Source organism: Octopus bimaculoides, chromosome 26 (assembly GCF_046866305.1).
Source record: "Octopus bimaculoides isolate indiv1 chromosome 26, ASM4686630v1, whole genome shotgun sequence".
Classification (NCBI taxonomy): domain Eukaryota; kingdom Metazoa; phylum Mollusca; class Cephalopoda; order Octopoda; family Octopodidae; genus Octopus; species Octopus bimaculoides.
Genome location: NC_142953.1, coordinates 9,226,706 through 9,250,221, shown reverse-complemented (window position 1 = coordinate 9,250,221; position 23,516 = coordinate 9,226,706). Strand labels below are relative to the sequence as shown.

Genomic DNA, 23,516 nt, shown 5'->3' with positions numbered 1-23,516 from the left:
ATATATACATACATATATATATATAACAAGTTTCTTTCAGTTTCTATCTACCAAATCCACTATCAAGACCTTGGTCGGCCTGAGGCTATAGTAGAAGGCACTTGCCCAAGGTGCCATGCAGTGGGACTGAACCTAGAACCATGTGATTGGGAGGCAAGCTTCTTACTACACAGCCACACCAGAGCCTATATATATATATATATATATATATATATATATATATATATATATGTGTGTGTGTGTGTGTGTGTGTGTGTATACATCATTTGTTCTCATTTTAACGTCTTATTTTCCAATGCTTGCATGGGACAGACAAACTTCATTGGTGAAGATTTTGTACATCTGGATGCTTTTCCTGTTATCAACCTTTACTCATTTCCTAGCACGGTAATACCCCCCCCCCCACACACACACACCACCACATTTGAACATGTGTTCATGAGATTGCAAACAAACAATCATCAGTTTCACACTGGGGGTATTGTTTGCTTGCTGTTAATTCACCATGTAAAGAGCCACATACATATATATGAAGAAGGGATTCTTTCCAGTTTCCCTCTAGCAAATTCAGTGACAAGACTTTGGTCCACCTGGACTTTCAGGAGAAGACATTTACCCAAGGTGCTCTGCAGTGGTACTGAACTCAAGACCATGTAGTTGCTAAATGAACTTCTTAACACAGGTTTGACAGCACTTTTGTGTGTACGTATATGGGTATATATTTATATATACTTGTGTGCATATATGTTTGTGTATATATATATGTATGTATATATATATATTTGTCTATGTTTGTGTATGTATATATATGTATGTGTGTATGTATATATATACATATGTGTGTTGGTGTGTGTGTGTGTGTGTGTGAAAGAATAGAAAGTGTATATCAGCTATGTAGCTAACACCATTATCTAAGGAAGTTTCGATGGTGACCATTTATTGTGTGTGTGTGTGTGATAAAGAATCTGTGTGTAAGTGGCTGGGTAGTTGCTTGCTATCTTATCTTATGAACATTAATAACATATAATCTGTGTATAGTTAACTACTTTAACAGATCTGATAAACTCACTAGATTATTAATCCTGTTTTGGAATCACAAGTATCCACAGAGCTGGCTCTTATCTCACTCTGCTTATCTGTATGTAGAACTAAGGCAGAGATGAACGAGAAACACACACACACACACACACGCTCAGCCCTTCCCTGGGCCAGCCATTGTGGTTGAAGTATAAGCTACTCTCTCAGTTAACATGTTACATAACAAACTATGTGTAGCGAGAGGATATATATCTTGTGTATGGAAAAATAAATCGTGAAGTCAGTCGTAAGAGACAGTAGTAACAATAATAATAATAAATGTGGTTAGATTTTTTTTCGAAACTGAAGGAAAGAAAACCATTGTAGGAGTAATGCTTTAAGAGTAACTCTGAAAGCTGGCCAGCGTTGGGTTCTCTGCTTCTTGGGAATTGGAATATCATATTAGCAACCAGCTGGTGTTAACTGGGGATTTTTTTGGCTTTATTTTTTCTAGTTAGTTTTTTTTATTGCTGCTTGTATTGTATTAACATCTTAGGCCTCTCTCTCTTAGCGGTTCGGCAAAAAGAGACCGATAGAATAAGTACTAGGCTTACAACGAATAAGTCCTGGGGTCGATTTGATTCGACTAAAGGCGGTGCTCCAGCATGGCCGCAGTCAAATGACTGAAACAAGTAAAAGAGTAAAAGAGTATATATATATATATATATATATATATATATATACACACACACATAATATACACGTTCGTAGCAACAAGAAATCTACTTGAAACATAAGTACACACACACACACTCGCATATATATATATATACATACATACACACGCACACACATGCATATATACATCCATATACATATGAGTGTATACGTATATAATATATAAACACACACACACATATATATATACATATACACATACATGCATACTCTCTCTTTCTCGCACGTGCACACATGCACACTTTTTTTTTTTCTAATTAACTTTTCCATGCTCTATGTATTAAATATGTCCACACCAACTTATCTACATATACACATAATGAAGTGTGCGTAGATAACTACATTATCTAATAAAATTTGTAAAAGAAGAAGGGACGGCCCTTCCCTCACAATGTCAAAACTCACCTCTCCTCACTTCACACGAGCTTATCTTCCTTTGCAAATATTTATTAACTAGGTTTTTCTTTTAGCATTTGCTTTCATTTCTTTCTTAGTATTTTTCCCTCTGACGTAAACCATCATCGCTCAGTTTCCTCGCACCTTAGTGTAATTTGGTTCGGCTTCACTTTATCTAATATGTTGTCCAGATTAATGGTGTATCATGTAGCTGTGATATAATTATTACACTGCGTAGATTAATAAGGGTATTACGTAGGGAAGCTAGGGCCTCAGAGAGAAGAATTTGGCAAGGAGGCCCAAGGCTGCTTTCAAGGCCCTCTTTCTCCTCAGCAAGGGGAATCCTTACGAAACTCAAGGAATGTGTGTTGAGTTTTTTGTTTTTTAAGGAGAGGGCTCAATAGATAGCTACAAGCCTGCCTCTGGTCCTCCAGACCCCCCTCTCCCCACCCATGAACCCCAACCACCCCATTTTATAAGCTCTTAGACCAGCAATACCCCAATCTCTCGCCAACACAAATCTGTAATCTACTGTGACCCCCCCCCCCTCTTTCTCTTCTCCCCCCTCCATTTTTCACTTTGGTTTTCAACAACAAATAGTATTTCAGAAATTTAATAAAATTAACATTTGACAAGATATAATTTTTTTAGTTTTTTACTTGTTTGTGGCCAGCTGGAGCACCACATTGAAAGGTTTAGTTGAACAAAGCCATGCCAGTCCTTTTTTTGTTGTTTTTGTTCTAAGCCTGATACTTTTTCTATCAGTCTCTTTTTGCTGAATTGCTAAGTTATGGGGATGTAAACAAACCAACACCAGTTATGGGGGATAAACACAAAAATACACATATGACAGGCTTCTTTCAGTTTCCCTTTACCAAAATTCATTCACAAGGCTTTTTAAATGTTGTCCAGGGGCTATAGAAGACATTGGCCCAAAATACCACACAGTGGGACTGAACCCGGACCCATGTAGTTGGGAATCAAACTTCATACCACATAGCCATGGCTTGCTCAGTTTTTCTTATAGTAAATGGTGTACTGTGGACCTCATTATGCCCCATATACTTTATTATTATATAAGGAAATAGTTAGGAGCATTATTTTTATATCTCATCACATTTTAAAAGTAAAAGATTTTGTCTTCGTGACCCCTTTTCAGAATTATATTGCAGCTTGTTGGTTGGGAACTGCTATTGTGGAGAGTAGGTCTGTGGCACACATTCTTTTCTACTCTAGGCACAAGGCCCGAAATTTTGGGGGAGCAGGGGCCAGTTGATTAGATCAACCCGAATACGCAACTGGTACTTAATTTATCGACCCCAAAAGGATGAAAGGCAAAGTCAACCTCGGCAGAATTTGAGCTTCTGTGGCACACATATTACCATACCAGATAAACTGTTTTACAGTTTGTAGGGTCTTATTTTTCTTGAGTTTTGTTTTTAGGGTAAATAACTATGTGCTGAAAGTGCTTCTGTAATCCATCTTCAAATGTAGGAGTCAATGTCTCATAAGGCAGTGAAGTAAATTTATAGGTGTTTTGGCCCCTTCCATCATGACACCGGAACTGCCCAGTGCCACCCACCAATCTAGGGTGCTAAAATTAATTCCAAGTAATGCCCATTCTAGGCTCGACTGGACCAGCTATAACACTCACTCCATTTCAGAATATGTCCCCTTGTGCCAGTGGGAGGAACCTCTAATATATTTTGTAGCAATGTGTATTGTAACGTTAATTTAATAAAACATTCTGTTGAATGGTGTGTATATCATAACACTAGTGAACAGAGTGTATCTAAAATAGCACTGTTGAACAGTGTGTATATAACAGCACTTTTGAACAGTATATATAATAATAGTGTTGAATGGTCTGTGTATAATTGTGTTGTTGAATAATATGTATATAATAGCACTGTTGAACAGTGTGTGAACAGGATTACTGTTGAACACTGTTGAATAGTATGTATATAATAGTACTATAGTACAGTGTGTAGATAACACTGAATACTTACTGTTGATGATAAATGCTCATAAACAATGTGTAGTTAATAACATTAGTGAACGGTGTGGTTAATAACATTGGTATACAAAAGGTGTAACTAACATTAGTGAACAATGTGTAGCTAATAACATTAGTGAATGCCATGAATGCAGATATTTCACTGAGAATGTAATGTAAAATATAGCTCAGTGTGTAATTTCTCTCTCTTTCACTGTCTGTCCATGTTGCTCTCTCTCTCTCTCTCTCTCTCTCTCTCTCTCTCTCTCTCTCTCTCTCTCTCTTCCCCATCTCCTTCCCTGCCAGAAACTGGTGCCAAGTTTATTATTAAAACAACAGTGAAGAGGGGGGGCAAGCTATCATCTTTAGTTGATATCTAAACATTGCAGAGGAAACATCTGTTTGATGTTCTGTCTAATCAGCTCTCCTGAGAACAGGTTGGCGGTGTGGTGAAGTGTGTGTCTGTTGTGTGGAACGGTGTGGTGGCGCTGAGCACTGCTGCAACAGTCATAGGTTCTAACTTCGTCTGGTGGATTCACCAAAGAGCATCAGACAAAATGCCAACGGTGTTTATTTATATTTAGCTCTTTACGTTCTGAGTTCAAATCTGACTGCGATCAAGTTTTGCCTTTTCACCTGTCGAAAGCCAAGAAAATAAAATACTCATTAAGTATTAGTTATTGGTATTAATATTCCTTTAAAGGAATATTATTTCTTATTTTGTTTTTCCTGTATTATTATTATTATTATTATTACTACTATTTTTCTCAGAGCTCTCCTTCTTACTTGGTTTAATTGATAATTCTAATGCTATTAATCTGAGTAACTTCTAAAAGCTAGGTTAGGGTTTAGTAGCCTTCATGCCTTTGGTTGTGAAAGACAGCTTAGTCTTCCCCAGCTCTGTTGATGAAGATTATTATTAAAATATTTCAGCCTATAGTGTTGAGATATTCAGCACTCCCTGTCATCATCATCATCCTGATGTTTGGGTTGGATGGAGTTTGAGGCTGATCTTGTCTACAAAGCTGGATACCTTTCCTGTTATTTCTTCATTGCCCACAAGGGGCTAAACATAGAGGGGACAAACAAGGACAGACAAAGGGATTAAGTCGATTACATCGACCCCAGTGCGTAACTGGTACTTAATTCATCGACCCCGAAAGGATGACAGGCAAAGTCGACCTCGGCGGAATTTGAACTCAGAACGTAGCGGCAGACAAAATACCGCTAAGCATTTCGTCCGGCGTGCTAACCTTTCCTGTTGCCAACCCTCGTCATCTGTTTCCAAATAAGGTAATATCTTCCCCCACCCCCAGGCCAAAGCTGTTCCCCTAGAATACTGGGAATGAAGGACACTGCTTATACAACAGTGACATTCATTTACAACCATACGCACACACACACACATATATATGACAGGCTTCTTTCAGTTTCCATCTACCAAATCCACTCATAGCACTTTGGTCAACCTGGGGCTATAGTAGAAGACACTTGCTCAAGGTACCACACACCCATGCTTACAATTTGTATTAACTAAAAATAACTGGTAGGCCAGAGAGATAAGTCAATGTTGACATATATTAAGTACAGAGCACATTAACAGATAGATAGTGTTTACTTATTAATATCAGTATGTATGTGTGTGTGTGTGTGTGTATAACAAAGAGGACATGGAGTATGTTAATTAAATCTAATTGTGGTGTGACTAATTGAGAAACAGACATACAGATAGTTAATTTGTTAGTGTATGTATGTATGTGGTAAGTAGCTTGCTTACCAACCACATAGTTCTGGGTTCAGTCCCACTGCGTGGCACCTTGGGCAAGTATCTTCTACTATAGCCTCGGGCTGACCAAAGCCTTGAGAGTGGATTTGGTAGACGGAAACTGAAAGAAGCCCGTTGTATATATGTATATATATATATATATATATATATATATATATATATATATATATATATATATATATATATATATGTGTGTGTGTGTGTGTGTTTGTACCCCCAACTTCACTTGACAACCGATGCTGGTGTGTTTACGTCCCCCGTAACTTAGCAGTTTGGCACAAAGAGACCGATAGAATAAGTACTAGGCTTACAAAGAATAAGTCCTGGGGTCGATTTGCTCGACTAAAGGTGGTGCCCCAGCATGGCTGCAGTCAAATGACTGAAACAAGTAAAAGAGTATTTATATATATATATATATATATATATATATATATATATATATATATGATCATCATTATCAATATTTAGCATGTTTTCCATGCTGGCATGGGTTGGATGGTTTGACAAGATCTGATGGGTTCAAGGACTAAATCATGCTCCAGTGTCTGCTTTGGCATGGTTTCTACAGCTGGATGCCCTTCCCAATGCCATCCACTTTACAGTGTGGGCTGGGTGCCTTTTTCATCCTCCCCACCCCCCGCAGTACTACTGAGGTCATCATGTAGCTCACAAGTCAGCAAAACCTGAGGAGTGGCCGGCAGCAGTGGTGGGGGTTGCATACTTGTGTTGGATGGGGCTATGCTATGCAGGAAGAGATTAGGGTAGAGTAGGTTCTTGTCATTGAGGAGCTACAGAGTTACTCACATTTAGAAAAATGAGAACAAATTGGTGATATCTGTATAAATGACTGCCTCACTAGACTCCACTTGGGTCATGAGGTCTTTGTTATCTCTCCCCGCAATTCCTGTCCATATACACATGATAATTACACAGATTTTCTTGACCTTTCATCTCGAGAGAATTTGATTTTATATATACATACACATACATACACCTCTTTGTATGTATGTATATGTGTGTGTGTGTGTGTGTGTGTGTATATATATATATATATATATATATATATATAATAAAGTAAAGTTGTGGAATACCGTACGAGTGGAAATATATATGAAAGAAGGTTTGAAAATGCACTTATTTTTTAAAAATATTTATTTACTTAACCGGTTTCACTTTTTTAGAAAAAGATTATCAAAAGTCTTTGAGAATAATAAAAAATGTTAAAAAACAGTCTGAGTATTAAAATGCATATATACATTCTTTGATGATAAAATATATTTAAAGTATAAAGCTTTGTATGAACTTTGTAGTGTTACATACTGATTGTCACACATTCTCTGATATTAAGGTGAAATTGTTAAAAACAGTGTTAAAAACAGTGTATGAAAATACACATATGGAAAAATACATATACATATTCTTATACATATTCTTTGACAATCGAATAAAATTGAGAAGGAACTAACCTGGCCTTTTTCTCTTGTGTATATTGAAGGAATGTTTTACTGTCTTAGGAGACAGTATGACTGGCTAGCTGGGGTGGGAGGGATGAAGATTCCCAGACCGAGCATTGTGTGTGTTTATTGAGCGAAAACACCTAAAAGCTCCACAAGGCTCCGGCAGCGGATGATGGTGGCGAACCCTGCTGCACTCTTCCACCACAACTTTCTCTCACTCTTACTTCCTGTTTCTGATGTACCTGTAATTCAAAGGGCCAGCCATGTCGCACTCTGTGTCACGCTGAATATCCCCGAGAACTACGTTAAGGGTACACGTGTCTGTGGAGTGCTCAGCCACTTGCACGTTAATTTCACGAGCTGGCTGTTCCGTTGATCGGATCAACTGGAACCCTTGACGTCGTAAGCGACGGAGTGCCAACAACAACAATAATATAACTGGTTTTTGACTTCTGCGAAAGCCATGAGTCAGAACGTTCTTCCCAGAGAAAAATGCTTGCCCATACACAGGTAGGTGTGGGCATGGCTGTGCGATAAAAAGCTTGTTTCCCACCCATGTGGTTCCAGGTTCAATCCCACTGTGTGGCACTTTGTGTGTATTACTGACTCTTTGCCTTGACATTGTGTGATTGTTGTAAATGAATGTCACCATCATGTAAGCAGCATCCTGCACTCCCAATCTTTGGGGAAAATATTACCTTAGTGGAAAACAGGCGAGGGTTGGCAACAGGGAGGGCATCCAGCTGTAAAAAATCCACCTCAACAAAACTCCATCTGACCCATGCAAACATGGAAAAGCAGATGTAAAAACAATGATGATAACCACAGATGCAGGCATGGCTGTGTGGTAAGAAACTTGCTTTCCAACCACATGGTTCTGGGTTCGGTCCCACTGCATGGAACCTTGGGCAAGTATTTTTTACTATAGCCTTGGGCTGACCAAAGCCTTGTGAGTGTATTTTGTAAACAGAAACTGAAAGAAGCCTGTCGTGTGTGTGTGTGTGTGTGTTTGTCCCCATCACTACTTGACAACCAGTGTTGGTTTGTTTACATTCCTGTAACTCATTGTTTTGGCAAAATGGGATCAATAGAATAAGTACCAAATTTAAAAAGGAAAAAAAAAAAAAAACTACTGGGGTCAATTCATTCACCTGAAAGTTCTTCAAGGTAGTGCCCCAGCATGGCCAAGGTTTCATAACTGATACAGTTGTGAGGTTGCCACTACTGCTTGTAATTGCCATCCAAGCTTAAAACTGAAAGTTTATAGTCACTCAGCCTTCTAGAAATACCAGCTAAATCTTCCTCACATTTTGCTATCTTCAGACATGACAGACTCAGAAGATAATGAAATCCCTTAGATGTGAAAACTAAAAATTAAAAAGAATGAAGGCAGTTGTGATCATAGCTGGGAGACCATACATGATAGGCCTGGCCTTGGGCTAAATAACTTTCTTTATCGGTTGACTGGTTTAAATGGAACAAGATACAGGGGGGAGGAGTCGTATCACACAAGATAATGCACTCAGAATGTTTCTGCCAAGAAAATAACACTTTATCCATAAATCAGTCTGTTATTGAACCCTGGGTCATCCTTGATCCAGCTGGCCTCTAAGCAGACACATTCCTGTTTTTTTTTTCATAGTTAATTTCTGAAGATTAAATAATCTATATCTGCATATATATTTATATACATAGACACCTATACACAAACACATGTATACATACATATTCACTGTGTGTGTATAAGTTTATCTTTTCAATTTCAAAAGGTGTATTTTGGATTGTGTGAATGCTTAGTATGATGGTGCATAAGCATATCTGTATACATCGTCATCATCATCACATCATCATCATCATCATCATCGTTTAACGTCCGCTTTCCATGCTAGCATGGGTTGGACGATTTGACTGAGGACTGGTGAAACCGGATGGCAACACCAGGCTCCAGTCTGATTTGGCAGAGTTTCTACAGCTGGATGCCCTTCCTAACGCCAACCACTCAGAGAGTGTAGTGGGTGCTTTTACGTGTCACCCGCACGAAAACGGCCACGCTCGAAATGGTGTCTTTTATGTGCCACCCGCACAAGCCAGTCCAGGGGCACTGGTAACGATCTCGCTCGAAAATCCTACAGGAGCCAGTCAGGCGGTACTGGCAACGGCCACGCTCAAAATGGTGCATCTCATGTGCCACCCGCACAAGAACCAGTCCAGGGGCACTGGCAACGATCTTACTTGGCTTGCCGGGTCTTCTCACGCACAGCACATTTCCAAAGGTCTCGGTCCGTAGTCATCGCCTCGGTGAGGCCCAATGTACGAAGGTCTTGCCTCACCACCTCAGCCCAGGTCTTCCTGGGCCTACCTCTTCCACGGGTTCCCTCAACTGTTAGGGTGTGGCACTTTACACACACTCGCACATATACACACACACACACGTGTTTGTATAGAATGCTGTATTAATATGAATGGTCCATACAGTGAATATCTTGTGTATGCAAGAGTGTATATTAAACAATACAATGATAAGAAGAGCATATATATACAATGGGTATGGTTTTGATTATTATCATTATAATGTCTTTATCTTAGCACTGGAGTGTATACATACAGCAATGAGTATATATAAAGTAGTTATCTAGTGTGATGCATATGTTTTGTGTTCTTACCAACACGCACATACGTGTGTGTGTGTGTGTATATATATATATATATATATATATTGTGTGTGTGTGTGCTTCATACATCTTCGCTCTGTGATAGGTCTGAATGCATATGTAACACAATTTGCTCTGATGGAAACTCTCTAAAGTGTTTTTCTTAATCTATTTAGATTTGTTTCTCAGATTCTAAGCTTTCAAGTACTAAATTGATGTCTAATATAATAGCATCTACCTACTCCTTCTACCTACACCCCCCACCATCCATCTCCACTCCACCCAATACCCCTACATCTACCATTTTCTTCACCCTACACACCACACCTCTACCATTTCCTTCGCCGTGTTCACCAGCACATACCAATTTCTTTAGCACATACACCACTCTGTACCATTGTGATGATGTCTTAGGAAATCTATTTATTTTGTTCCAGAGAACATGTCCTGTACAAGAACAGTGTTAGAAGAATCACCATCTTGTTCTGCCATTAATGCTGTTGCCTTCATTATTATTATTATCAGTATCACCAACACCATTAATAACCACTGGTACAACAGCATTTACATGTTTACTTGAGTTCCTAGAAATAGCATCCAAAACACCCTTAAACAGCAGCCTGCTACTCTAAATAAATAAAGGCAAAATAAGTCCCAGCCCTCTGTTAGTTATGGCGATGAGGGTTTTAGCTGATCCAATCAATGGGACAGATTGCTCATGAAATTATTGTGCAAGTGGCTGAGCACTCTGCAGATGTGTGCACCCTTAATGTAGTTCTCAGGGAGATTCAACATGAGACAGAATATGACAAGGCTGGCCCCTTGAAATACAGGCACCACTCGTTTTTACCAATGAAGTGAACTGGAACTATGTGAAATAAAGTGTCTTGCTCAAGGACGCAACACACCACCAGGAATCGAACTCACAACCTCAGCATTCAGATTAATTTATCAAAAGTGATGCTCATTTATTTCCATTGTTTTTAACTAATCATGAATTGTCTCGTGGCTATGAGATTTCAACGATGTTATTGTTTTACTTTTAGAATGACATTGTAAGGCAGGTGTGAGAGGCTGGACCTGACCAGTTTGAATGCTAAAGGGTTAAATACACCTAAAGTGATGGAGGAGGCATGGTTGGAGTGTCAGTAATCGTAGTTCTGCTTGATCTAGGTCAACGTGGAACCAAACAACATTGCCACTGCCACCACCCTCCTTATAGTCATCATCATCATCATATGTCTACCTTGTGACCTGCTCCATCAGCTCATAACTCTGAACTTCATACATGACCTCATAGCAAAGTCGAAATGTCATTTATAATCGCCTATAGTTTTAATCGATAACCTATTATTGGATCATGATAAAGGTATTCACTATCCCATAAGTTAGCCTATAGTCCACTGCTCATGCTGTAGTTTACAACCCATGGCTACCACCACCATTTGCTCATACTGTAGTAGTCCACAATGCACTTTGATCTGTTATCCTTTTACTTGTTTCAGTCAATGGGCTCTGGCCATGCTGGGGCACCACCTTGAAGGGTCTTAATCAAATGAATCAGCCTCCATACTTTTATTTTTACGCTTGGTACTTACTCTATTGGTCAATTTTTGCCAAACTGCTAAGTTATGGGGACATAGGCAAACCAGCATTAGTTATCAGGCATTTGTTGGAGACAAACACAAACATGAATGTATGTATATAGTCACGAAGGGCTTCTTTCAGTTACCATCTACTAAGTCCACTCTCAAGGTTTCGGTCAACCCAGTGCTATAGTAGAGGGCATCTGCCCCAGGTGCCACAAAGTGGGACTGAACCCAGAAACAAATTTCTTACCACACTTCCACTGCATGCCACCACTACCACCACACCTGCCTATACACTGGTCAATGCTTTTCTGCTGCTTCTGCCCATACTGTTGTTCACAATCCACTACTACCACAACTTTTACCCACACAACCCACCACTACTGCTGTGTTTGCCTATACTTTAGTTGTTTGCTACCACAATGCAGTATAGGCTGTAGCCCTTACCCCAGTATTACTGCTGTCCCACTGACATTGTTTATTGCTATGACATATATATCTTGCCTGCTGTTTTTAATACTACTACTACCACCACCACTGCTACTACTACAGTTACTATTACTACTTCAACTACCACTACATGTACTTCTACTTCACCTAGTACCACTGTTACTACTACTACTACTATCACTGCTACTACTTTTGCTGTTTCTTGGACAGACAGACACCTCACACCTCATTATCTGGCAATGGAATCTACTATTTAGATAACATTTCTTGCATCTTTGCAAGTTGATGGTGCTGCCATCTCCAATGTATTTAAATCTGTATACTACCACCATAACCACCACTGCCTTCACCAACACCACCATCAAAGCCATTCCTACTTTTACTACTACCACCATCACCATCATTGCCCACTAGCACCATTATCTTTCTAACCATTTACGTTTCTCATCGGCTGACATTTTCAGTTATCAGAAACATGTCAAAGAAGGATGCCTTTTGAGCAAACAGATTACCATTCTGTACATAGTTTCTAATTTCTGAGAGAGAGTCTTTCCACCCAGGCACCCAGCTATTGCTGTACTTTAAAAGGATATATATATATATATATATATACATATGTATGTGTGTATGTATGTATGTATACATATATATGCATCATGGTATCAACCAGACTATCGGATGTTCTTATACACCACTGGTTGCAAATGTGCTTCATATCATTTGTAGCTTTCAAATGCTGCTGCCCTCCCTCCCTCCCCCGCTGACTAGGCAAACAGGCGAACATTCCCCACTGATGGGAAGGCGATTCCATCAGCTGAGTGGACTGAAGCAGCATGAAGTGTTTTGCTCAAGAACAACAGTGCCCCCTCCCCTAGCTACACCCCCACCTTCAATATCACTGATAGTTCTTTATTTTGTAGCAATAATCACTGTTGCTGTTCTTATTACCTCCGCCTTCGTTGGTGTTGCCTTGGCAGAGGTTTGTGCTCTCTGAGTGCTCTTGTTATTGTTGTTGTTTTCTTTATTCAACTTCTGGGGAATGTATTACATCATCAGCTGGAAGGAATTTCAACCATGTTTCGTGGTCTGCTACCACAACAGCTCCTTTATAGGATCCAGTTAGCTCAAGACATCATCAGGAGGAACCACGTCCGGTTTCGGCCCCTACTCCTCTACCGTTTTGATGTGGCTGGGCCACCCCCTTTCGGAGGTGTCTTCAGCTCTGGTGTTGGGTGCATGTCTTCTTTCACTGTTTGTGACTGTTCTAATTCAACTGTGGAATGTCCCTCGATATGGTTATTTTCCAGGAGGTTCTGGCCACACGTCTTACGGTTCATCAACCCGCGTTGTTGAATTACTTTCTTCCGACATACCTTCCCTTGGTGGATTAGGATCCAGTTAGCTCAAGACATCATCAGGAGGAACCACGTCCGGTTTCGGCCCCTACTCCTCTACCGTTTTGATGTGGCTGGGCCACCCCCTTTCGGAGGTGTCTTCAGCTCTGGTGTTGGGTGCATGTCTTCTTTCTTCTATTCCCTGGCCTCTTCGATGCAGCATCAACGAGTGTCAGCGTCCTAGCTGAGGTATCACCGCTTATTTTTCAAGCAGTGCTGTTTTCTACAAGTGCTCCACCTGTACTGCAGACCCCTATTTGTTCAATGTACTTCTGAAGATCCTTACTTACTATTCTTAAGGCTCCAATTATTGGTATTACTACCACCTTTCCCAGTGACCACAACTGCTTAACCTCCCAAGCTAACCTGTCATATCTATCGACTTTTCTTTCTTCTTTATCACTTATCTTCTTGTCAGCTGGGCGTGCTGTATCTATAATCCAGCTCTGTTTGCATTCTTTCTCAATTTTCATTATATCTGGTTTCCTATTCTCAATCTCATAGTCGCACTGAATCATAAAGTCCCCAGGATCTTTGCATTATCATCTGTGATAATGTTTTCAGGTTATGGTTCATACCAATCTTCTGCTCTGCCAGGTTCATACTTTTTGCAAAATGCTCAATGGACTATCCTTGCTATGTTATATCATGCTACCCTCATATTCTTTCTGAGCTTGTGGTGTATATCAACTGCTAATATACTATACACTTTCCCCCATTCTCTCCACAAATTCTTGGGAAACACAGGTTAAGTCCTGTTTCCAAAATCAGAAGAGATTAGTAGTAGTAATAGCAGTAGCAGAAGTAGTAGTAGTAGTAGTAGTAGTAAAGGCAGCAGCTGACAAAATCATTAGCAAACTGGCAAAATGCTTTATGACATTTCATCTGTCTTTACATTCCGAGTTCAAATTCTGCCAAGGTCAACTTTGCCCTTCATCTTTTTGGGATCAATAAATTAAGTACCAGTGAAAAACTTTGGGGTTGATGCAATCGACTAGTTCCCCTCCCCACAAATTGTGCCTTTAGTAGAAATTATTATTATTATTATTATTATTGTGAGATCAACTTTGCCATCATTCATCTATCTGAAGAATTATCATCGATGAAATCAACCTCGGTCCTTCACTGAAATGGATATGTGGTTCAACTGCCATCACTCAGTTCATTCGCGTCTTCGGTCTTGTACATCTGTTTTACAGATTACATCTGTTGCGTCAGTTACATCTATTTAATGTGTTAAACTTAGGCGTTGTTGTGTCTGTTTTTCTGTCTAACTCTCCTGATACCAGCCTGCCTGAGACCGCACTCAGTTCTCTGATACAAACTTCCGGTTTTAAAGTGATTCAATTTAAATTAAAGTGATTCAATTTAAAGTGATTCAATTTAAAACCGTCCATCAAAATTTCTTGTTAATTTATATTCCAAATACCAACTTAATTATAGCTGTTCTTTAGACTGCGACCATGCTGGGGCACCACCTTGTGGAATTTCTAGTCAAATGAATCTACTTTAGTGCTTCTTTCCTTTTTTTTTTAAAGTCTGGTACCTACTCTATTGGTCTCTTTTGCTGATCCACTAAGTTATGGGGACTTAAACACACCAGTACCAGTTGCCAAGCAGTGGGCGGATACACACACACGCAGCGTGCTAATGATTCTGCCAGCTCACTGCTTTGCATTGTGCATCTTACTTGCATGATAACTGAACTCATATACATACTTCAGCATGTCTAGTGTTCCCCCAATTTCCACTTAAGTAACATGCTAGTAGTAGTTGTAGTAGTAGTAGTGGCTGTTTCTGATTTAGGCACAAGGCCAGGAATTTTGAGGGGAGGGGTTATCCATCAACCTCTCTCACAATACTTCCTCTAACAACATTTCCTATTAACCTAGAGGTACCAGATTCAACTGCTCTATAAACTGTTAAATGAAGCATCCGTTGAAGCATACAAGGGAATCTATATTTGATTGCTCGACTTGTTAAAAATAGCAACCAAATTTCCCTCCAATCATATCCTGCCACTGTATTTTTAATGAATAGATTGTGTTTCATTTCATTTTCAATGTAATTAGCTTTTGGAAGGATTCAGGAAGCTATTTGTAACATAAGTCAGCCAAATGAGATTTTAATCACAATCAAATTTAATATAATTTAAATACAAGTACTTTAGTACAGGTTGTATCAAGCTGGTGGTTGGTAGAAAGAACTATTTTAGATATTGTAGTCATACAAAACCCTAAAAAGAGACCGGATGGTCATAATTGGTAAATGATGATTCACTTAAGGCTAATCAACAACCACCAACATTTGTGTGTATTTGCTTGTGAGAGTTCATTTTCAGTATAACCTTTCATCATCTGACAAGATATCCGCCTCCAATGCCCCCTCCTCTATAGCACGACACATGTCTCTGCTTCTTTGTCTCTCTGTCACACTCTAACCTTTCATTATCCTATTGCAAGATCCCTTCCTCCAATGCCTTCTCTCCCTTCAGAAAATTCCTTGTCTTGCAAGTTACTTGGTGACCCTGCCCAGTGCTTGCGCCACTTAAAAAGCATCCAGTCCACACTGTAAAGTAGTTGGCATTTGGAAGGGCCATCTAACTTTAAAAACGATATTATCAGTGCTGGTGTCAAGTAAAAAGCACTGAGTCCACTCTGCAGAGTGGATGGTCATAGGAAGGGCATTCAGCTGTAAAAACCCTGCCAAAACAGACACAGTAGCCAGGAGCAGTCTTCTACTTTGCTGGCTCCTGTCAAACCATCCAACCCATGCCAGCATGGGAAGGGAACGTTAAATGATGACGTGTGTCTTTTTTTTCCAATAGAAATTCATCTCTAAAGCCTCCCCCTTTTCCCGGGTTTAAACCTAACCTAGGTCAACTTTGCCCTTCATATCTTGAGTTTTTGTGTATGGCTCTTCATAGAAGGTCCTACAGGTTTATCGGTATCATACTTGTTTGTATCTTTCACCTGTTATAAAAACAGAGATAGTGTTGATTTTCTTCAGTTACTCTGTGGGTGTGTGTGTCTATGCATGTGTAAAAATCTGTCTCTCTTTCTCTCTCTCTCTCTATATATATATATGTTGTTCATGTGTTTAATGTCTGAAGTCCAAAACCTGAGTTTTACTGCACATACTCACACCAGAGTAAAGGTACCATACAGCAACAGTACATGGACCACACTATTACAGGAACTGAATCAAAAAAGAGAGCTACTACATGGTCATTTGACCAGCTGAACATTGCAGTCAGAGATCCCTGAAATTGTTATCTTACCATCTTAAAGCATGAAGAACACAAATTGATTTGGTTATGATTTGGTGAGGGGAGAAAGTTGTGTCACCCAGAGCATGGCAGGGCCTACATAGACTGATGGGTGAAGGAAAAACTGTTAACATTGATGTAGGCATAGCTGTGTAGTAAGAAATTTGCTTTCCAACCACATGGTTCCAGGTTCAGTCCCACTGTATGACACCTTGGGCAGGTGTCTTCTTTCTATAGCCTCGGGCCAATCCACTCACAAGGCTTTGGTAGACAGCTCTCTTCCATATGTTAGAGAACAGCTCATTTCTTTTAAAATGACTGTAAACAAAATTAGCTCGATTCGTGTGATATCAGGCATTTCAGGATTGGCTGATTGATAGCCTTGTGTGGTACTGGGTCTTAGAAACAGCTGAGAGATAAGCTACTTCTCTGGCATGGTGTTTTTCTCCCTCCCCACTATCCCAGGTTGGATAATTTATTCAAATGCATACAACAAAGTAGACCACAGTGGCATTTGCAGAATGATAGGTTAGCAATCTTATATATACATAGTATAAAAGAGACGGGGAGAGGCAGAATGGTTGTTGATATAACAACAAGAATATTATTATAGCTATTAGTGAGCAAAGAGTAATTTCTAGTATTTTCTTTCTAGAAAATAAGTGCAATAACATTAATGTATGTACACATAGACACAGGCATCACTGTGTGGTAAAGAAGTTTGCTTCGCAACCATATAGTTCCAGATTCAGTCCCACATCATGGTGCCTTGGACAAGTGTCTTAGCCTTGCTCTAACAAAAGCCTTGTGAGTGAATTTGGTAGACAGAAACTGAAAGAAACACACCATATATGTATGTGAAGCCCGGCATGTGTGTGTGTGTGTGTGTGTGTGTGTGTGTGTATGCATATGAAGCTTGTCGTGTGTGTATTTTTCATCTTTTACTTGTTTCAGTCATTAGACTGTGGTCATGCTGGGGCACTGCCTTAAAGAATCGACCCCAGTACTTATTTTTCTTAAACCTGGTACTTATTCTATTGGTCTCTTTTGCCAAACTGCTAAGTTATAAGGACATATATGTATGTGTGTATGTGTGTGCACCTCCGCTACTTGACAACAACCAATATTGGTTTGTTGACATCCCTATAACTAAGCAGTTTTAGAGACCAATAGAAGTACCAGGCTTAAAAACAACTACAGAGATCAATTTGTTTGACTAAACCCTTCAAGCCGGTGACCCCAGCATGGCTGCAGTCTAAGACTGAAACAAATAAGCAATAAAAGATATACCTTAGCCCTGTGTGTGTGTGTGTGTTTGGGATTAGCCCCTGTGTTTAGGATTAACACTGCATAGTACAACCCTTCTCTCCTCTTCCCAACAGTCAGAGGCAATAATATCTGCATTAGTGTGATAATGTAATTTCAGGATTACGATATGTAATAAAAAGGAGTGGTGGAGTGGGTCTGGCGAGTAGGACCGTGTGGCTCTCATAAGAGTTATGGCTGGGTATGAGTTAATTATCAATAAATGTAATGCAATGACTAATGCGATTAATGAGTTTCGATCTCAGTTCTCCTCTCCCATCTCCCTTCTCCTTTCACACTAACCTTGTTTCTATCAATCTCCTCTGCTCTCTCTCTCTATCCCTTTCTGTCTCTTGTTTTCTCTCTTATCTCTCTCATTTCTCTCTCTCTCTCTCTCCCTCCGTCTCTCTCTCCCTCTCTCCAGTGTTTACATAGCTTCAAGACCTTTCCTATTTCTTCAAATGTGCCAATGGTCATTATTATCGTATCTGCAGAAATTATTATTTTCGTATCACGGATAACATGCTAATTAATCAATAGCTCTGTCACTAAGCTAATCGTTAATTAGCACAGATCAATCACGACAACTTGGGAGCAGACCAATCGATAATTAGAACATATCTTCAGCAAATTTCATTGGATTTCACTTCATCTTCTCTGACAGAATACCATTCTCTCTCTCTCTTCTATTTTTCTGCCTGTCTCCCTCCCTTACTCTCTCTGTCTCCCTTCTCTCTGTCTGTTTCTCTCTCTCTCCCCATGCCTACAGGTTTGTGTAACTATCTGTACATGTGCATCTTTGTGTGTGTTTATGTATGTGTGTGTGTGTGTGGCAGTTGAAAAACAAAGCTTCCGCCAGGTTGAGGTTTTCATATAGAAACACACTGTCTTGGTTACTGGTCTATTCACTTTCTTGTTCCCAACCACCTCCACCAGACCCATACAATGTGAAAGTGAGAGACACCTGTTAATTAGTTGATTACATTATGACTACACAGCCTACTTTCACTTTGACAACAATTCGTTTCCTTTGACAACAATTTGCTCGAGTTATACATTCTAACATCTGTTATATGGATGTATATGTTTGTATACAATCCTGTGTATGTCTATATATGTGTTGTTTTCTTATCAGTTATTTCAGGCAGTTGTCCAACCAATTGTCCACATTTTCTTGCAATAATTGTCCTCATATCCCTAGCAATTTTTCACATATTCAGAGCAGTTGTCCATGTCTCTAGCAGTTGTCCTCATGTCTCTAGCAATTTGTCCACATGTTTCTGACATCTTCAGACTCTTTAAGACTTGTTTAAAGACGAGTTTGATTGCAGATCTGACCCAGACACATGCAACAGTGTAGATCCTGTTAAAGACAACCAAGGGTCAGTTTAGTGGTGTTGACAACCTGGTAGAGGATTAATTCCACAATCCAAGAACAGTAATTGTCCCTTCAGTAGGCTTCGTGGACCACATGTCACAAGTTACTTACCAAAGTCACCACACGGTTTGGACTTGAACCTGACACCACCTGAAGCAAACTTCTCAAAATCATGCAGCTGTACCTCTTAGTGTGTATTATTTTGAATGCTTCAGGTAGCAAGTAATCCAGTACAACCTGTTACACAGTCATCAGCAACTAAACCAGGAGCGCCACTATGCTTTGCTGGAGAGGAGGGTTCCTAGAAACCCAGCAGGGCAGACCCTAAGTCCCGTCAAAAAGATGCATAAACCTGGAAATACTTGAAATGGTGACCCCTTTGAGAATAATGGATCTTTTGTAAAGGAGTGAATTGATCATCCTTACCACAGTTATGGGGCCTTATGTGTATTGCCCTGATCCCTTGTGAATAAATCCAGGGAGACAGATGACTATGGGAATATACCCTGAGAGAGAGAGAGAGAGAGAGAGAGAAAAGCAAATTGTGGCAGTTAGCTCTAACATAACTATGTTAGAGCTAACTGCCACAATTTCCCTCAGCTTCCAGCAGCTGAAGAAACCAAAGATCTTGGGCCACCCTTGCCATTAGATCTATATTCTTTACAGCAATCACACTGATACTGGGAAACGTGCTCCTCCTATGCCTCTAAGAAGTTTCTTTGCACTGTGGTCCCTTGTCATAGTTCACCTACTTTAAAATAACATGTGATAACTGTACCTTTATTATTTCAGAATTAATAATGTCTGCACCACACGTTTCTAGCAACTACTCTGAAAATAGTTCTTGCATTTTGTCAACAGATTTCTTGCAATCGTCCACATATTTTCTAAACTTTTGCTTACATATTTTTAGCAGTTATTTGCATATTTCTAGCAATTGTTTACTTATTTTCTGACTTTTGACTATCTATTTATGACAGTTTTCTATATATCTCTAATCATTTTTTTTTCCTTTCATTTCAGGCGTCCGATGTGGAATCTGATCTATTTACGATAAATCATAAAAGTAAGTTGACACTAAGACTATATGTGTGTGTGTGTGTGTGTGTGTGTGTGTTGTCTTTAGCCTGGTCCTTGTCCTGTTTGGACAACCACCCTATGTAATGTAACCATTTACATTTTCAATTATTATTATTAAGTAAGGCGCAGGAGTGGCTGTGTGGTAAGTAGCTTGCTTACCAACTACATTGTTCCGGATTCAGTCCCACTGCACGGTACCTTGGGCCAGTGTCTTCTACAATAGCCTCGGGCCGACCAAAGCCTTCTGAGTGGATTTGGTAGACGGAAACTGAAAGAAGCCTGTCGTATATATGTATGTGTGTGTATATGTTTGTGTGTCTGTGTTTGTCCCCGCAACATCACTTGACATCCGATGCTGGTGTGTTTAGGTCCCCGTAACTTAGTGGTTCGACAAAAGAGACTGATAGAATAAGTACTAAGCTTACAAAGAATAAGTCCTGGGGTCGATTTGCTTGACTAAAGGCGGTGCTCCAGCATGGTCACAGTCAAATGACTGAAACAAGTAAAAGAGTAAGGTGGCAAGTTGGCAGTATAATTAGCATGATGGACAATATACTTTGGTGGCATTTCGTTTGTCTTCATTTTGTGAGTTCAAATTCCACCAAAGCCAACTTTGCCTTTTATCTTTTCTGGGTTGATGAAATAAGTACCAGTTGAACACTGGGGTCAGTGTAATCAACTCGCCCCACCCTCCCCCAAATTTCAGGCTTTGTGTCTATTGTAAAAAGGATTATTATTATTGTTGTTGTTAAGGCATTAATATAACAATCATTGGAGCAGTGATCCACATGATCCCTGGGTGGGGTCCATAAAAGATTTTGTTAGTAAAATTTATGTGCAATAAATTGGTTGTACTTTCACAATACACAAAATATTTTAATACTTTGATATAATTCCTTCTAATATTTAATTATAAGGTGCCATGCAGTGGGACTGAACTCAGAACCATGTAGTTGGAAAGCAAGCTTCTTAACTTTTGGCTTGCCTCTATTCTTCAATTGCATCCTGTCTTCATAACACCCACTGCAGTTTCACCATCGCCACCTACCTCTACTCTAGCTACCTTTGCTTATCCATTCTACTGGCACCTAACTGTACCATCCACTATAGCTACGATCCACCACCACCACAACAACAACATTATCACCACAGCTACTTCCTCCCTACCACACATTGTCAGCTGTGCAACATCACATGTCATACAACTGTTCTTTTGTTGTCTATGAAAGCAGATCTAACCACCACCACCACCCACACCTTACCTGTACCTCCCCACTCATTTGTTGTCTCCCATACATGAAGTGGGAGGTGTGCGGTGGTGAATGAATCAGTGATAACACACACACACACCTACACACTTTACCCTGTAATTTGATAGAAGTTTTCTCTCAGCACTTAACTCCCCTTGTCCTAGGCACAACCACCTACTGTTGGTGACCCTCCTTGTTTTGCAAGTGGGATTGTTGTGAGGTCAGTGTGTGTGTGTGTGTGTGTGTCTTGTTGCCTGACCTAAGGTTATCAGTCTTAAACAGTAACCACTTGCTGCTTGTTTCTATTTTAATTAATTCTATCTTATTACACACCCCTGCGCACTACATGTCTGCCCATCCCACACCACCTCTTCACTCATCTGTGTACGTGTGTTGTGTATTTTTCCTGCACTTAACATGATGTAATTTGGCTGTTAAAAAAGAAAAGATAAAAAGAAAAAATCTTGAACTGAGCTTATATCTGTGAAAGGGAAAGACTGATGATATAATAAATATTTGGCCTCTCTTAGAAATTAGATTTCTATCTGCCAAGAAATAATAGCACCCATACCAGTTCCATGCAGAAAGCACGAATATCAGCGACGCATATAAAGGATTCATGTCAGTTCCACATACAAGTACCAGTGCCACATATATGCACCCATGTTGGTGCCACATGAAAAGTTCCCATGCTGGTGCTACATAAAAGCACTTGCATCGGTGCTAAGTAAAAAGCAGTTGTGCCAGGGAGTCACATAAAAAGCACTTGTGCTAGTGCCGCATAAACAACACCCATGCCAGTGCCATTTAATAAGCTCCTGTGCTGGTGCCACATAAAAAGTACCCAATACGCTCTGTAAAGTGGTTGGCGTTAGGAAGGGCATCCAGCTGTAGAAACTCATGTCAAAACAGACAAATGGAGCTTGGAGCAGCTCTCCCATTGGCCAGCATGGAAAACCAATGTTAACTGATGATGATGACGTTTGGTGAATGGATAGCAGAATTAGTAGAGCATCAGACACTTTGTGTTCAGTTTTGTATTTTTAAGTTCAAATTCAAATGCAGGCTCACTTTTTAATTTTTTTATCATTATAAATTACCTTTTTTTTTCTTTTTGCTGCCTTTTATTTTTTTACTTGCTTGTGTTATTGGACTACTGTGACAATGGGGTGCTATCTTGAAAGGTTTTTTTTTCAAATAGATTGATCCCACTACTTATTTTTAAAGCCTGTTACTTATTCGGTCAGTCCCTCTTTTGCAAAACCACTAAGTTATAGGGATGTAAACAAACTAGCACTAGTTGTCAAGCAGTAGTGGGGAAGAAAGATACATATATAGGTGTGTGTGTATGGTGGGCTTCTTTCAGTTTTCATCTACCAAACCCTCTCACAAAGCTCAGTTTGTGCCAGGGTTATAGTAGAAGCTACTTACCCATAGTGGCACTGAATCAAGAACCATGTGGTTGGGAAGCAAACTTTCTTAAAACCCCACCAAGGTCAATTTTGTCTTTCATCCTACATTGTCCAGTGTATCTTTCTTTCCTGAAGGTAATAGGGTACAAATTGAAGGAGATTTGGTTGTTGTATTTAGCAGGTTAAATGACTATATAAAGGCTGCTTTAATTGACTACTTGTTTGAAGTGGTGATGACGATATGCTGTTATTAATAATCCTGTTTACAATATGTAGAAAGCCCCAAATTTTAGGGGAGGAGACTTGTCGATTACATTGACCCCAGTGCCCAGCTAGTACTTATTTCATT

At 39.7% G+C, this 23,516-nt stretch overlaps 1 protein-coding gene across 6 annotated transcripts in view; it reads left to right on the top strand.

The window, feature by feature from the left end:
- The window catches only part of LOC106868878 (uncharacterized), a 702,504-nt gene that overhangs the window by 640,731 nt on the left and 38,257 nt on the right, over nt 1-23,516 (top strand). For all 6 annotated transcript variants that reach the window (XM_089342546.1, XM_089342545.1, XM_089342544.1 and 3 more), the window contains one exon: nt 20,449-20,491. In XM_089342546.1, the coding sequence (XP_089198672.1) occupies nt 20,449-20,491 (43 nt within the window). The remainder of the gene's footprint in view (nt 1-20,448; nt 20,492-23,516) is intronic.